The sequence below is a fragment of the Eriocheir sinensis genome, chromosome 18 (assembly GCF_024679095.1).
Source record: "Eriocheir sinensis breed Jianghai 21 chromosome 18, ASM2467909v1, whole genome shotgun sequence".
In the NCBI taxonomy this organism is placed as follows: domain Eukaryota; kingdom Metazoa; phylum Arthropoda; class Malacostraca; order Decapoda; family Varunidae; genus Eriocheir; species Eriocheir sinensis.
The window spans coordinates 18,389,339-18,406,508 of NC_066526.1; the positions used below are offsets into that span (position 1 = coordinate 18,389,339).

Genomic DNA, 17,170 nt, shown 5'->3' on the forward strand with positions numbered 1-17,170 from the left:
TTTCTCCTCGTCCTTGTTCTTCGTATCTCTCTTCGTTTTATTTTATCTCCAATTTCATACCTTTTCTTATTTTCTCGTCTTTTTGTTTTGTTTTGTTGCTTTCATCCCTTCCTCCTCATGCTGGTATCCCGGTATCTTCCACTTCTCATTTTTCTCTCTCCATCTGCCACTCCCCTCCTTCCTGCCTCCGTCCTCACCCCCCCCCCTCGCCCCTCCATTCCTTCATCCAGTCCCACACACCCCAATCCAGTAGTCATTAGCATTATTATCCCTCACACACACACACACACACACACACACACACACACACACACACACACACACACACACACACACACACACACACACACACACACACACACACACACACACACACACACACACACACACACACGTTTGTATTCATCTATTAGTCTACCTGCTGGGTACACACACACACACACACACACACACACACACACACACACGCACGCACACATCCATGATTCATAAGCAATTTAAAAGCCATTATCAGACAGACACGCCCGCGAGAAAACTTTGAAACTATCACCAGCTATCTAATTATGCACCTTTTTATGGCGGTCGCTGTTTCACTTATGCACCCATTAAGGGACCTGTTTGCAGCTTATTCATTGACGAAGTATGGAAGGTAAAATTTGCTCGCGTGTGTCTGTTTGTGTTTGCATTCGTTTGGGTTTTCTGTAAGTTCTATCTGTGGTATCGAAGCTTTCTACACTTTTTCTGCTTTTATTCATATTTGTTTGTTATTTATTTTTTCAGTCATTCATTTATTTCTATCGCTGTTTATTCATTTATTTATTTATTGGTTCTTTATGTAGCTTCGGTAATGGCGGTCTCCATGTACGAAACTCCATCACCAGTATATTTCTTCCCCTATCAAGTTTACCGTTTATTGCAACTCTTTCTTCCTTCATCCTAGTTGTGTATAGCAATATGTATTTTACGATGATTATATATTTTTTTATGCTCGTAGTTCTTTTCTATTGAATATGATGCAGTGACTAGGTTATTATCCAGTAACGATGATAAGAGAATTATTTATTTGAATATGGAGATGAGTTATTTGTTAGATTATTTTACTTGGGTTCTCTCGTTTGCTTTTCCTGCTGTTTTTACATCCTTCGGCTGTTATCATCATTTTTATTATTATTGTTATTGTGGATGATAATCTTATTCTTATCAGTAATGTATTTTGAACAAGCCGCTGTATTGTGTCCTGCCTCGATCGCTGTATTGTGTCCTGCCTCGATCGCTGTATTGTGTCCTGCCTCGATCGCTGTATTGTGTCCTGCCTCGATCCCTGTATTGTGTCCTGCCTCGATCCCCTCGATCGCTGTGTTGTGTCCTGCCTCGATCGCTGTATTGTGTCCTGCCTCGATCGCTGTATTGTGTCCTGCCTCGATCGCTGTATTGTGTCCTGCCTCGATCGCTGTATTGTGTCCTGCCTCGATCGCTGTATTGTGTCCTGCCTCGATCGCTGTATTGTGTCCTGCCTCGATCGCTGTGTTGTGTCCTGCCTCGATCGCTGTATTGTGTCCTGCCTCGATCGCTGTATTGTGTCCTGCCTCGATCGCTGTATTGTGTCCTGCCTCGATCGCTGTATTGTGTCCTGCCTCGATCGCTGTATTGTGTCCTGCCTCGATCGCTGTGTTGTGTCCTGCCTCGATCGCTGTATTGTGTCCTACCTCGATCGCTGTATTGTGTCCTGCCTCGATCGCTGTATTGTGTCCTGCCTCGATCGCTGTATTGTGTCCTGCCTCGATCGCTGTATTGTGTCCTGCCTCGATCGCTGTATTGTGTCCTGCCTCGATCGCTGTATTGTGTCCTGCCTCGATCGCTGTATTGTGTCCTGCCTCGATCGCTGTATTGTGTCCTGCCTCGATCGCTGTATTGTGTCCTTCCTCGATCGCTGTATTGTGTCCTGCCTCGATCGCTGTATTGTGTCCTGCCTCGATCGCTGTATTGTGTCCTGCCTCGATCGCTGTATTGTGTCCTGCCTCGATCGCTGTATTGTGTCCTGCCTCGATCGCTGTATTGTGTCCTGCCTCGATCGCTGTATTGTGTCCTGCCTCGATCGCTGTATTGTGTCCTGCCTCGATCGCTGTATTGTGTCCTGCCTCGATCGCTGTATTGTGTCCTTCCTCGATCGCTGTATTGTGTCCTGCCTCGATCGCTGTATTGTGTCCTGCCTCGATCGCTGTATTGTGTCCTGCCTCGATCGCTGTATTGTGTCCTGCCTCGATCGCTGTATTGTGTCCTGCCTCGATCGCTGTATTGTGTCCTGCCTCGATCGCTGTATTGTGTCCTGCCTCGATCGCTGTATTGTGTCCTGCCTCGATCGCTGTATTGTGTCCTGCCTCGATCGCTGTATTGTGTCCTGCCTCGATCGCTGTATTGTGTCCTGCCTCGATCGCTGTATTGTGTCCTTCCTCGATCGCTGTATTGTGTCCTGCCTCGATCGCTGTATTGTGTCCTTCCTCGATCGCTGTATTGTGTCCTTCCTCGATCGCTGTATTGTGTCCTGCCTCGATCGCTGTATTGTGTCCTGCCTCGATCGCTGTATTGTGTCCTGCCTCGATGTTCATTTGTCTGTTTCCTGCGTCCTTGATAATAATAATAATAATGAAATAAAAAGTGAACGATTTTTGCTGTACATATTTACTCTCAAGCACATCATACAAATTATTCCCTACATTAAAACAGCAAAAAAACTAAAAAAAAGAGACGGAGCGAAAAGATGGACGGATAATTAAATGTTGTATTATTTTAAAACGTTGAGCCTAATTAAGCAAATCATTCTATTCATTATCACGCAACATTATTAACCTTCCATATCCAGGTATATTAATTAATTGTTTTCCTTTTTCGGAGTCTTAATATATTCCTGCATTATATTTGGGAGTGCGCTTTACTGGTGTTCGTGGTTGTAGTAGTAGTAGTAGTAGTAGTAGTAGTAGTAGTAGTAGTAGTAGTAGTAGTAGTAGTAGTAGTAGCAGCTGTTGTTATTCTTATGGTACTAGAAGAAATACCGGTAGAATATAGTGGTAAGAGTAATAGACGTAGTAGTAGTAGTAGAAGTAGTAGTAGTAGACGTAGTAGTAGTAGCGGTAGCAACAACCAAAAATTGTTAACTGCAGGTAAAAGAAAATAAATCTGAGGTATGTTTAGGGAGGAAGAGTGGGCAGGTGCTAATGAGTTTCCTCCAGGTGAACTAACAGGTCCTCCTCCTCTTCCTCCTCCTCCTCCGTCCGTCTCTCCCTCCCCCGCTGCGCTCTGACGGACTTACAGACAGACAGATAGACAGTGTTGGTTGTTTATGCAGTGGATCAGTGCTGTGAGAGAGAGAGATCTGTACACACACACACACACACACACACAGAAAGAGAATATGGTGTGTGTGTGTGTGTGTGTGTGTGTGTGTGTGTGTGTGTGTGAGCGCGTGGGTAAGCGTGAGCATGTATTAATGTAGCATCAAATGAACCATTGTTGTTAGTGGTTGATATGATATTAGTCTCTCTCTCTCTCTCTCTCTCTCTCTCTCTCTCTCTCTCTCTCTCTCTCTCTGTTACTTTATTTATCTAATCCCACGTCTTCTAATACCGTACTACTCATTCTACTGTTTGTAAGTGTTTATGCATGTATATATGTTTGTATGTGTGTATGTATTTATGAATATATTGTTTTTTTGTATGTATAAATATGTATACACGCATGTCTAGCATTTATATATCCGTTTATCTGTTTATCTACCTATCTGTCTGTCTTTCTGTCTGTCTGTCCATCTATATCTGTTAAAATTGCATGCACTCCAAGCTATATTATTTTCTCTGTTTCTTTGTATCAATCATCATATTTATTTTCCTTTATCACATTTAGCTTTCATTTTTGTATCTCTCAGTTTATTTCCATCCATCTTTTCCATATTATCTCCTCACTGTCTTTCGATTTCAACTGGTTTCCTCATTTTTCCCTTTTGAAATCGCAAGTTCTCAACCACCAATGATATCAAGAGCGAGAAATCTATTACAGGGGTTAGGTATATATACGTCTTAAGGCTATCGCTAAGTAATACAATTTGAAACCTAACACAAAACAAAGGATAGACTATTTCAAAAAACTAGTTGATGGCATAATGTCTGTTGTACCTTTTTTTTTTTTTTACAGCAGAGGATACAGTGCAAGGGCGTAAAAATAAATGAAAACAATAATGAAAAAAAAAACCCCGCTACTTACTGCTCCTGAATAGTGGCCAAAAAGAGAGCTGTAGTTTTGCTTGCAGCCTTTAAAGAGGACTCATTCATTTTGTCTTTGTCCATCTATCTTCACATCCTCTTTGCTGTCCTATCTTAATTTACATCGTCTTTTTCCCCCTGCTCCATATCCTTGTCTTCATCTAATATCATGGTCCATCGTCCCAGCCATCTTCACGTATTCTTATCCCTCTTATCTTCTCTTTACCCTCTTCCTCCTTCATTCTCTCCTTGTCCTTTACCCGTTTCTTCATCACTCTCCGTTTCACTTTCACTTTTCACCTTCACTTTTTCATAGTTTTCCTTCTCTCCCTTTCTATCTTCTTTGCCGTCGTTATCCTCCCCTTTCTCATGTTATCCTATCCTCATCTCTACCTTCATCCTCTCCTTCTTTGCTATATTCCTCTAATTCTCCTACTGTTTCTCCCATCCTCACATTTTCCTCCACCTCCATCTCCTTTCCCCCCTCATACTTTGATACGCTCCTCCTCCCATTCTCCTTTCTTTCTCATCTCTTTCCATTTTACTCCGTCCCAAATTTATCCTCGACTTGTCCCTTCTTCCTCCCTCTGTTTCCCTGTCCTTATTTCCTCCTCCGCTATCTTCATTCTCTCCTCCTCCGCCTCCTCCTTCCATTCTCCTTTCTTTCTCCTCTCTCTCCATTTTCCTCTGTTCCAAATTTATCTTCCTCTTGTCCCTTCTTCCTCCCTCTGTTTCCCTGTCCTCATTTCCTCCTCCGCTATCTCCATTCTCTCCTCCTCCGCCTCCTCCTTCCATTCTCCTTTCTTTTTCCTCTCTCTCCATTTTCCTCCATTCCAAATTTATCCTCCACTTGTCCCTTCTCCCTCTGTTTCACTGTCTTTATTTCCTCCTCCGCTATACCTCCATTCTCTCCTCCTCCTCCTCCTCCTCCCCCTCCGACATTCTCCTTCTTTACTCTTCCTTCGGTCATTATCCTCCTCATTTTCCTCCAGTTCCATTTTCTTCGTTTCTACTTTATTATGTCTGTTCTTCCTTTTCCTCAGTTCTCCTCTTTCTCCTCCGCATCATCTTTCCTCTCCTTCCATCCTTTTTTCTTATCTATTTGTTCCTCTCCATATACATTCAATCAGCCATATTTCCTTCCCCCTTCCTGTCTCACTCTCCTCGTACTCATCATTTTCATCATCATCATCATCATCATCATTCATGTTCTCATTTTCCTCCTCATCCTCCATATCCTCTTCCTTCTCTCCATCCTCTGTCCATTTTTCTCTCCTATCTCACTTTCACTCTCCTCCTCTTCCTCCTCCTTCTCTTCATCGTTATCTATCTTCTCATCCTTCTATTCCTCATCGTCCACTTCCTCTTCTTTCTCTTCATACTATCTAATCACTCATTTTCCCCTCCTGTCTTACTCTCCTTCTCCTTCCCATCCTCCTCCTCTTCCTCATTATTTTCCTCCTCCTCCTCCTCCTCCATCTCCTCTTCCTTCTCTCCATGCTATCCAATCACTCATTTTCCCCTCCCGTCTCACACTCCTCTTTCTCCTCCTCTTTCCCATCCTCATCACCCTCCTCCACCTCCTCCTCCTCCTCCTTATTCTCCTCTTCCTCCTCCTCCATCTCCTCTTCCTTCTCTCCACGCCAACCAATCACTCATTTTCCCCTCCCGTCTCACACTCCTCTTTCTCCTCCTCTTTCCCATCCTCATCACCCTCCTCCACCTCCTTATTCTCCTCTTCCTCCTCCTCCATCTCCTCTTCCTTCTCTCCACGCCAACCAATCACTCATTTTCCCCTCCCGTCTCACACTCCTCTTTCTCCTCCTCTTCCCACTCCTCATCACCCTCCTCCACCTCCTTATTCTCCTCTTCCTCCTCCTCCATCTCCTCTTCCTTCTCTCCACGCCAACCAATCACTCATTTTCCCCTCCCGTCTCACACTCCTCTTTCTCCTCCTCTTCCCCATCCTCATCACCCTCCTCCACCTCCTCCTCCTTCCTTCTCTCCATCTTCTCTCCATCGTGGCGGAGGCGGCCGGGACTCATTAGGGAGCGGTCATTAATTTTCGTGGAGGTAATGAAACACCTCGGCAAGATTCACCCCGCCGGCAGCCTCCTGAACTTTATATTAATTTGCTCTAATTTGTTTTGGAGTGGCTGCCGCTGTTGGTGATGGTGGTGGTGGTGGTGATGATGATGATGGTGTTGGTGCGATGACTGGGTGGTGGTGGTGGTGGTGGTGGTTGGGGATGTTGATTATGGTGGTTGTGATGGTTGTGTGTCTGTGTGGTTGTTAATCTGTTATCTGTTTGTTTGTCTGTGTTTTTGTCTGTTATTTTTCTCTTTCTTTTCTCTCTCTCTCTCTCTCTCTCTCTCTCTCTCTCTCTCTCTCTCTCTCTCTCTCTCTCTCTCTCTCTCTCTCTCTCTCTCTCTCTCTCTCTCTCTCTCTCTCTCTCTCTCTCTCTCTCTCTCTCTCTCTCTCTCTCTCAGCTTTTCTCCCCCCCCCCCTCTCTCCCTCCCTATTAGTCACCCGTCTTCTTTCCAATATACGTTTCTTTTTCTTTCCTATATCTTCCTCTCGATGCATTATACTTGTGACTCGCTAACCAGCACTTCTACTTACTCACACACACAGTATTACCTACGTTAACTTTTACCTACGCTATAACTATTACCTAAGCTTTTCACTATTATAAGGTATCAAGTTTACATGTATCTGTTTAATCAGTAAAATAAATACCTATACCCATTTGAAAAAGTATATTGGTTGCGGACGATTATATATACGCACTTACGCACTTCGCAATAGAGTAGGTATATATAGTGTTACGTGGCATTATGATTTGTTGAGGCTACCCGTGCTATGTGATGTCCCGTAAAATGTCCGCTTGCATTCTATTACGCTTTTATAACTTCGCAAACTAGCGGTATAATGGTCGATTGTATACGCATGCCATTTTGATTGGTTGAGGTGAAGTATGCTGTATGCTGCTCCGTAAAAGATCCGCATGTGTTCTTATCTTCCGTCTCTTGTCATGCCGTGGCCAAGTTCATCGTTCGGGCAAACAGGCTCAGCTAGGTTTTAAAGTTCTCTGTGAAGGGACGGAGATGAGCACTGAGGCCACGCGCAGCTATAGCCGGACCCCCAATATTTACTTTACTTTATGAAGCAAACGGATATACACTCACATGAAGCACACACACACACACACACACACACACACACACACACACACACACACTCTTGACTTGATTTGTAACTTGTCATCAGTGCACGCGTGAAAATACAATACTGCTCTAAGTTGTGGTGCTCGAGTTAAATGCATTCATTATCTTTCTTAAATTTGAGCCAATTAATCAGAGTCTTATTAGCCGCTTCCATGCAGTTACACGCATCCAATTGCCGGGCGCCGCGTGTGTTCCGGTGTTCATAATTCATCGTTTTCGTAAATTGATCCCGAGTCTGACTAAATCCGAATTGTTGCTTGTGCTTCCCTCCTTTGACATTAAGCAAAACGGATTCATTTAGCCTTCCCTCATTTGCACGCTTTTCAAGTCACACTCCAATATTACTTTTTTTTTCTTTTCATGTGATAATTAGTGTCATAATCGGGTCGCGCGGCGTTGATTAAGTTCTTTAATTACCTGTCGAGCCAATCAAGCTCAGGTGTTTGATGTAAGTGGCACTAATGTCTATTTTTGGGGGGCCGTCTCTTGCCCCTAATTCCTGGCGCTCTTGTTTCTCCTTTTTGTCGCCGTCACGAGCGGGTCGGGGCGTACGGCGCGGTCCGTGTCATTACTGTGTACACGACTCGCCATACTTAGCCTTCCAACATGACGTGGTGCGGTGCATGTCTTGTTTTAATCCTCTCCCTCGTGGGTTCTTTTACTCAGAGCATTACAAGTTCCGTCTTAGAGAGCATAATATTATGAACCCCGGGCGATTTTTTCTTATGCAGCGTAAATGAAAATCTCACGGTGTTTCATAGTCATATTGTTATCACCCATATTTACCTGTTTAAGCACGATCTGTATTTGAAGAAATTAACCTTTTCCTTACCTGTTATATGTCAGCCTCAAGGTGAAGAGCTTTTGTTTTTAGGAAGGATCAAGGGATTAAGAGTGACTATGTAAGGTGATATCAAGAGGGTTGCTGCATGCGGCACGTTTGTGTGGGTTTGTTTGTGTTTAGAAGACTGAGGAAGTGTTTCTGCCTTTTTAAGAAAGTTTTTGACGTCACTATCATTGCGTGTAAAGTGTTGCGTGTATGTCGGCAAGGCAGTGTAAATAGGTCGCGCGCGTGCACGTGTGTGTGTGTGTGTGTGTGTGTGTGTGTGTCAGGTATCAGGTGTCAGGGGTGGCTGGCGGCCTGAGGTGTCAGGCCAGCGAGGGTGTGGCCGCCACGCCTGCAGCAGAGTGGCACACAGGGGACGGGCCGTGAGTGTCTTGGCAGGTTAGCATGAAACACATTGTTATCTTCATATTTTTATTACAAAGACTAGATAACCTTCTATCGTAGAGGGACGCGGGAACAGGGAGCTACCCTCACACACACACACACACACACACACACACGCACACACCGGCAGCGATACATACATATATGTACACGGTGAGGCAGGCCGCCAGACGCAGGACCGCCAGGTTGTCTCCTTGGCGGGTCACCAGCACTCAGAGTTCAAGGGTCACCTTCATGGTGGTGGCGGGGCGCGGACTGAAGGAAGACTTCCGTTGTCGCCGCCGCCGCCGCCGGAACCACTGCTGTCAGCGCCGCTTGTCGGGCAGGGCGCGGCACACGCCAACACTCTCACAGTCAGGATGCAGGGGCGGCCCGCGCCTCGCTTCACTTGGCTCGGGCCCCGCAGGTGGTCAGATCGGCAGGTTCGCTCTGCTGCTCCGCGTACGCCGCCGATAGGGTTGCCGCGAGGTAACTTGGGTAAGAGGGCGCGGCGGCCAGCGGCGCCATCGTGTTGTTCTGTCGCTCCGTCTGTTGCTGCTGCTGCTGTGCCTGTGGTTGGTGGTGTTGCTGCTGCTGGGACTCTAGGTGGTCCTCGGCGGCGTCTCCAGGGCTGGCGGGGGAGGCGGGTGAGGCGGGCACTTCAGGGGGCGGCGACGAGGTGCCGTCCGTCGGGGAGAGGGAGTCGTCAGCGGCGGTGTCGTGGGAGCCGGCCAGCTTGGCGTGCTGCTGCTCCATGTACTGCTTGCGCCACTTGATGCGTCTGTTCTGGAACCACACCTTGACCTGGGCCTCGGTGAGGCTGAGGGCCGCCGCCAGGTACAGCCGCTCAGGGCCCACCATGTACTGCTGGCGGGCGAACTCTGCCTCCAGCCGCTCCAGCTGCTCCGCCGTGAAGATTGTCCTGACGCGCTTCACCTTGGCCTTGGCCGAGGCACCCTGGCTGCCGCCGCCGTGCCCACCGCTGTTCACCGTCTGCTGCTCGCCGCCCACCGCAGGGTAGGGCGCTGGGCGGGTCTGTCGCTCCTCGCGCCGCAGGGTGAGGGAGCGCCCCGCCGCCTGCTCTGCCTCCTGCTGGCGGCGGCCGAGGATGGCGTCGATGGTAAAGGAGGCAGCGCGGGCGGGCTGCGGTCTGTGCCACACACTGGTGCCGGAGAGAGGCGAGGAGGGCGGCGAGCTAGGCGGCGACCCCTGCGTCGGGAGTGCCCAGGGGAAGGGCATGCCGCCCATGCTGAGCAGCGGGTTGAAGAAGGGGATACCCGTGGCGTGAATCATGGCGAGTTGTGCGAGAGCTCACCTGTCACTGGCAGACTGATGCTTGGCCCACACACTCACCTCTCTAAATGTCGCCCGCCGAGGCTCCGCCCACAGCCTGCCCTCGACCGCGGGCCGCCGCCCATTGGGGCCGGCCCGGCGCTCGCCCCGCCCCTCGGCCCCCGCCCCGCCCCCCGCCACCAGACCATTAAGTGGCGGCCTCCATTCTTGAATTCAGTGGTGCTCAAATGAATCATGTCGACCTCCCCAGTGACTGCCGGGAGACAATAATGCCGCCGCGGCCGCCGAGTAAGAGGCCACAACAACCAAGTTATTAGAGCCACGGCGGCGAATACCAACGATGCTGTTATGCCGCCCCCTCCCGCCCCCGCCGCCCCCACGGCACCCACTCCGACGCTCCACCAAGATTTTTGTTGGTGGACGAAATGAGAAGGAGGAGGAGGAGGAAGAAGAAAGAGAATATTGAGGCAGGTGGCTTTGGGGACTCTTCTACCTCCTGTCTTCCTGCCGCGGTGGGACGGGGGGGCGGGGGGCGCGGAGGGTCGGCAGGAGACCATAACAGTGCTCAGAGGACGCGCCGGGAGTCAATCCTGTAATCCTCGTTGAGAAGGATTTCCTCAAAGGATTTCTCGTCTCAAATTTTCGAACCCTCCTTAACACCATCCCCTTTCTCTCTCTCTCTCTCTCTCTCTCTCTCTCTCTCTCTCTCTCTCTCTCTCTCTCTCTCTCTCTCTCTCTCTCTCTCTCTCTCTCTCTCTCTCTCTCTCTCTCTTATCCTATCTATCTGGCCAAATCCTTTCAGGTCTTGCCGCGTCCTACTACCCTAGTCGGCGCCCTCTTGTGAGACGCACCGACCGGTCACGCCTAGTTCAGAGGGAGAGAGAGAGGGGGAGAGGGAAAGGGAAAGGGAGAGGGAGAGGGAAAGGGAGAGGGAGAGGAGGGTGATAGAAACGAACCAAAAAGTATAGACACACACACACACACACACACACACACACACACACACACACACACACACACACAGAGAGACGGACGGACGAAGGAGCCGCTCGGTAACTGTGGGAGCAGAAAATCGCGTGTTTATTCAAGAGGAAAGAAGAATCAATCCAATTTCCCTCCACAAAACCGGCGCCTGGAGGAAACACGACTGCGCCTCCATCACGCTAAATCCTCTCCCTTCCTCCTCTCCATTCTCCGCCCTTCGTTCGCTTCGGGAGGGTTCGGCGGCACGCAATCTCGGCCCCTTTTGAACTGAAGCTGAACTATAGATATCGGTCCCTTCTGAGCTGAAAAAAAGGAAAAAAAAAAGAGAAAACAAACAAATAAACTGTATATATTAGAACTGAAGCTAAACTGTATAGATATCGGTCCCTGATGAGCTGAAAAAGAGGAAAGGGGGAAAAAATAAACTGTATATATCGTCCCTTTAGAGCTGAAACTACACTATAGATATCTGAAAAGGAGAAAGTAAACTGTCTTGATATCAATTCTCTGTGACCTAAAACAACACAATAGAACTCGTAAAAAAAGGAAAAATATATTGTAGCTATAAATATCTATCCTGTATAAACTGAAACTACACGATACAGCCCTCAAAAAAAAAGCAAAAATAAACTATATGGAATTCGATCCCTTGTGAGCTGAAACTACACTATAGGCCTCGTAAAAAAGGGGAGAGGAAAAATAAACTATAAATATCAGTCTCTTTTTGAGCTGAAACTTGTATTGCATATAAAAGGGGGAAAAAATACTGCACGGCTCCCGGTTCCTTTTGGGCTGAAAATACTCTACAGACCCGTTAAAAAAGATAGATATGTATGTTAACAGTAGCGTTTATAAAAGTGGGGAGGGGGGAGGGAGGGAGGGGAGGAGGAGGGGAGTTGGTCAAGGGAACACTAATTTTTTTCTCGCTCGTTTCTCTTCTTATGTTATTTTTTCTCGTGTCCGTCTGTGTGTGTGTTCTCTGCATGTTAATCCTTTATTCCTCTGTTTGCTATTCCTCTTACCATTTCTCTCTTTGTCTTATAGCCTTATTCTCAGACGCTCCCTTCTCTTGCATCAATCATTTCTAACGGCAGTAAATGAGGTTAATTAAATGCGTCCCCATGAGTGTTTCTTTACGTTCATGGTTCAGAAACTTTGCCAAACTACAACCAGAGTCATAAAACTATCCATCGAAATGCCCACAAATCCTACGAAAGCCTTGTTAAATGTACGTGCTTGGGCCCCGAATGTTTTAAAAATATAACCCTTAACCCCTCAATTCTGCCCCCTTCTTCCCCTTTCCCCCTCTCTCTCAGTCTCACGTTCTCTCTTTCCCTCTCTCCCTCCCCTCTTAGCCGCCTTTCATCAGATCAATTAACCCACAGATTCCTTTCATTTACCCATCTGCTGACACTCATGCGATCTGTTCCCTCTTCCACTTCTTCTCCTGAACTTAATTGTAATAGACTCCACTGTACCGTTATGCTGTATTAGTTTATTCGTCACATGAAAAGAAGTAATACATTGACTTTTTTTTTATTTTACTGTCACTGTCACTGGTATCAATCCGTTTGTTGTATAGAGTTAAAGCATAGACTGTGTACACCTCTTGTTAATTGTAAGTTTTTTTAGTAGTTGTGTACATAACGATTAAGTAGCGGGCTTTTTTATTATTGTTTCCTTTTTTTGTGTGTGCCCTTGAGCTGTCTCCTTTGTTGTAAAAAAAGATCATCACACATCACACTATTTAGGCTAGGCTAGGATTTTTTTTATCGTTCTATCTATCTTTCTACTTATCTATCTATCTTCGTACGTATACATAACCATCTATCTACCTAAATTTCCTCTATATAGGGTATGTTAGGATTTATCTCTATCTAACTATCCATGTCTATTTGCCTTTATTTCTTCCTCTTGATTAGTTTAGGATTTTTCTGTATCTATTTATCTATCTATCTACCTCATCCTTCACCCTCTCTTTCTCCTCCTCTCTCTCTACCTTTCCCTTCCCATCCCTCCACGGCCCTTTCCCGCTCTCTCAGCAGTCTTGTTCCCTTTGTCCGCGGGATCGCCACTCCACCAAACACTTTTTAATCCATGAATGATTCCCTCGCTCTGCCAATGGACCCGCGGCTCCTCCCCACACAGAAGAGAGGTGTCGCACAAGGCCTACGGGAGAGGACGGGCTTTTATACCTCAGAAGCAATGGTCGTGGGTGGCTTTTGTCGCGGTGTTGGGGGCTGGAGGGAGTGGAGGCGCGGGGCCCTTGTTGTGGTGGCGTGGCACGATGGTCCCGAAAGTTTATGGCCCCGTCCAATACCCGACAAATAGCGACACTTCACCATATGTCCGTCAGTGAGGTGATGCATGCCTACACCAGCGCCGATACACCAACTTATACCCCCCTCTCCCTCTCCTCCGCCTCCTCATTCCCTACCGTCCCTCCTCCTCCTCCTCCTCCTCCTCCAGTATCTCACTCCATTGTGGGTGTAATTGAGATGATGGGTTCCGATACCTTTGTTTACTTTGTGTTCCGTCAACGAGGTACGCCGACCTGGGATTGGATTCCACTCGAGAGACAGGACTGTGTTTTGTGTGCCCTGCTTTCCCTCTCGAGTGCGCGCCATTCTTCTTGTTTACGGGAGTGTCAGGGTTGGTTTGCTACGTTTACTGACCCAAAATTGTTTCTTGGAATTTAGAAAGGTACGTAGTTTTAGTATTTTTGGCCCGGTATATTTTATCCCGCGTTTATTTAGGTTTATTTTGTCCGCACACTTTGCGTTTTTAAGACTTACATTTTTGTTTTCCTGTTTTTTTTCCTTTTTATCCTGAAGCAATCATCGTTATTTATCGGATTTTTCTTCGTCGTCTCCAAGAAATTGTTCACGTAATTAAAATATCAGTTTACACATTTTTTCCAAAGCAAACTCCGACTTAATTGACTTATCATGTAACATTAACTAAAACTTAAGCCGTTTAACATTAAGTAAAAATTCGCTTGGCATCCTAAAATTGAAGCCCTTTCAATATTAAAGATAGTTTTACTTAACATTACTGAAACTATTTCAGTATATGGTAATAGGACTGATTGAAGATAGGAGAACGTCGGCCCCTACTCCAATCGAGTCCAAGTATGATTATACCTTCACCAGGTTTCTAAGGAAATATAACAAATGTAAGTGCATGTATAATAAATATAAGTCCAGTACACTCCCGTCGTCTCGACCAGACAGGACACAGGTGACACGGCAGCCCGACCCGGCAGCCGAGTGTGGTTCCTCGGGTGTAGGGAAGACAGCAGAACAGCCGCCTTGAAGACGTCACTCGATGGAGAGTTACGGGCTCTGTTGAATGGCAGCTACCCGAGAACCCGATCTTGGTGACGTGAGAGCAACGGGTAAGTCGGTGAGACGGACAGGCAGTGTCAGCTGGCGTGGAGACTTCTGAACCGGGTAGGGTGGACGGGAGGCACAAGCAGACCGTTGTCCACGTGTCTGCTTGTCTCCAAAGGTGAGAGGGAGGTGCTTGGACGCTCAAGGTCCTGACAGGGCAGTGGTTAACTCCGCTTTGATGCTCCTTCCTCGTACGGTCGTACCCAGCCGAGATCGACTCGTCTCGACGCTACGTGGACTGAGTGAAGCCCGAACGAGACGGTAACTGCATCAGAGGAAGCCTCAAGACGGCGGGCGAAGCAAGGCAGAGTGGACGAAGCATCAATACCACAACTGCTGGTGGAGCGAATAACAATCAACAGAAGCACGAACCTTCTAACTACCCCGAGTGTAAATACCAGTGTGTGTGTGTGTGTGTGTGTGTGTGTGTGTGTGTGTGTGTGTTAATTGGTTCACCCCTCACATAAGCCCCCTTACAAAAATCTACCGTATTTAGATTAAACTGAACTAACACGAAATATAAACAACGCAATAAGCTACAAGAAATGACAAGGAGGAACGGCAAACGTTCACCTCACAAGGAGCGACTCAGGAAGTCTGCCCCCATGTTATCTCGGCCGGCAAGATGAACCAACCGGAATGGGTAGTTCTGCAGTTGAAGTGCCCACCTCATCAGTCTGTCGTTGGAGCACTTCGACTTGTGAAGATATATCAGAGGTTTGTGGTCAGTCTCTAGAATAAACTCTTTACCTTTGAGATAGAAGTCGAACTTTGAAATCCGGTAGGCTTTCTTCAGAGGCCTGGTGGTCGGCCCCAGCCTGTCATAGCGCAGGCATTTTTTATAGTGGCGCCATAAATTCTTGGCTCGTGCTGCCCCCCGGAACTCATTCTTGATTCACTTGGACGGTTTCTTCTAGAGTCCGGGTAGAGGGTGGTCTTCAGGACAGCATGTGGGTAATCTTAGGCCACTCGGCGGTGACTGAAAAATCCCAGGTGGTGGCGTGGGGATTCGAACCCGCGTCGTCCAGCACGCGGTGAATACTGGGCCCGCACACTAACCACTCAGCCAGCGCCTACCATTTTTCACCTAAAACAAATCGATTTTTTTTTTTTTTTTTCATCATCTAAACACTTGCCATCCATACATGATCAGTAAATATCCCCCCATATCTTCTGCACTGTCCTCATTTTCTCCTGTATGCCCTCCCGCTGGCCAGCATCGTGGCCGCCTCCTGACCGAAGGGACAACACTTGTTCCTCCACTTCCCACCGAAGTCAGTACACTTGGATTAGTAGCTGCACAGTTTCTCAGTGTCGCTAGTTTTCTGAATTTGGCCGAGCGGGAGGTGCCAAGCTCTCGGTCGTCCGCCATGCCACCCTTAGTTTCTGGAGGGGCGCGCGCTGCGTCACACTCCGTCTATAATGGAAAACCAATGTGTTTTCGCCGACTCATTTTAGCGATTTATTATTGGGTCTCAGTTGTTGCGTAATATAAGAAACTAATGGTTTGCCAGTCATAAATAGCAAATTCCTGGTGTAATAGAAGCCGTTACTATGTACGTAATTCCATAGTATTACAGCTGAGCCTGCCTCGGTGTTCATCTGCGTCGCATTTGCCCTCGACCTTGTGGTAGGAAAGAACCAAAATCCAAAATGTGTCACGTTGGTTGCTTTGTGCTGGATTTGTATGCATTGACTTAATATTAAAAGGAAAATAATGTGACAGAAAACTCAAACATATATGCAGCTTGCACTATGTATTCACCACCATAAACGTTATGTCTGTTACTTTCACGTGGAGGTATATATGATTTGGATTAGAGGATATCAAAGGTTGGGCATGTTACTGTCTTACTGAACCCAACGCTTCGTGCACCTGCTGGGCGTGGGAACAGTTTGAGGTCCTTGAGGGTACAACACACGGCGAGCCAACACCTGACGCTTCCTGCCCTCTCAAGCGGTGCGTTATTATTATTATTATTATTATTATTATTATTATTATTATTATTATTATTATTATTATTGTTGTTGTTGTTATTGCCGTCGTTGTTTCTACGGATGTTGTTCATCGTCCTTCTCCTCTTTCTCCTCTTCCTCCTCCTCCTCTTCCTCGTGTGTGTGTGTGTGTGTGTGTGTGTGTGTGTGTGTGTGTGTGTGTCCCATCATCAAAGACTAATTAACCCTTCGCCAGGTATACGGACTTACCTGTCTCGGGGGAGTCGGAAACCGATGCCGAGGGCCATTCACAAACACGACCGCCACCTCCTTGCCTACCACCACCACCACCACCGCCACCGCCACCATTACCACCACCCCTCACCGCCACCATTACCACCACCCTCCTCACCACAGTTGCCTGCAGTAAGCATTTCCGTGAGTATTTACTGAGTCTGCGTTACGGGTAGCGGGCGGGAAAATAGGTCAGTATACGCATTTGCTGAACCAAGTAGGCCCATTATCTTTGTCGTTTGGTGGTGACAACAAATTTTCAGTTATTTTATTTTGAAGATGAAATAAAGTCTGCGTAATCACGTTATGACGCACATCTAAGTTTTTGCGGCTCATTGTGTTAGTATCCGTATCTGTTAGAGAGCTGCGAATGTACGGTAGAGATAAATACAAAGAGTGTGCCATCTTAAATCTGTCACACTAAGGAAACTCGAATTTTTATGGGGTTGTATTGACAGTTATCTGCGCCAGCTGTTCAGTTTGTTAGTTCTCTCTCTCTCTCTCTCTCTCTCTCTCTCTCTCTCTCTCTCTCTCTCTCTCTCTCTCTGGAGATCTCTAAAATGTCTTCTTCTTCTTCTTCTT

General features: G+C 47.0%; 1 protein-coding gene and 1 long non-coding RNA gene across 2 annotated transcripts in view; one reads left to right on the forward strand and one right to left on the reverse strand.

The window, feature by feature from the left end:
• Window positions 1-17,170, forward strand: part of LOC127000409 (uncharacterized) — a 94,630-nt gene that overhangs the window by 68,605 nt on the left and 8,855 nt on the right. Inside the window, exon 3 of the long non-coding RNA XR_007754022.1 lies at window positions 16,551-16,732. This is a non-coding gene — a long non-coding RNA (uncharacterized LOC127000409). The remainder of the gene's footprint in view (window positions 1-16,550; window positions 16,733-17,170) is intronic.
• On the reverse strand, window positions 8,722-10,334 carry LOC127000408 (homeobox protein vent1-like). Its single transcript, XM_050864108.1, has one exon. The coding sequence runs from the start codon at window positions 9,981-9,983 to the stop codon at window positions 9,096-9,098; it is 888 nt and encodes a 295-aa protein (XP_050720065.1). The 5' UTR covers window positions 9,984-10,334; the 3' UTR covers window positions 8,722-9,095.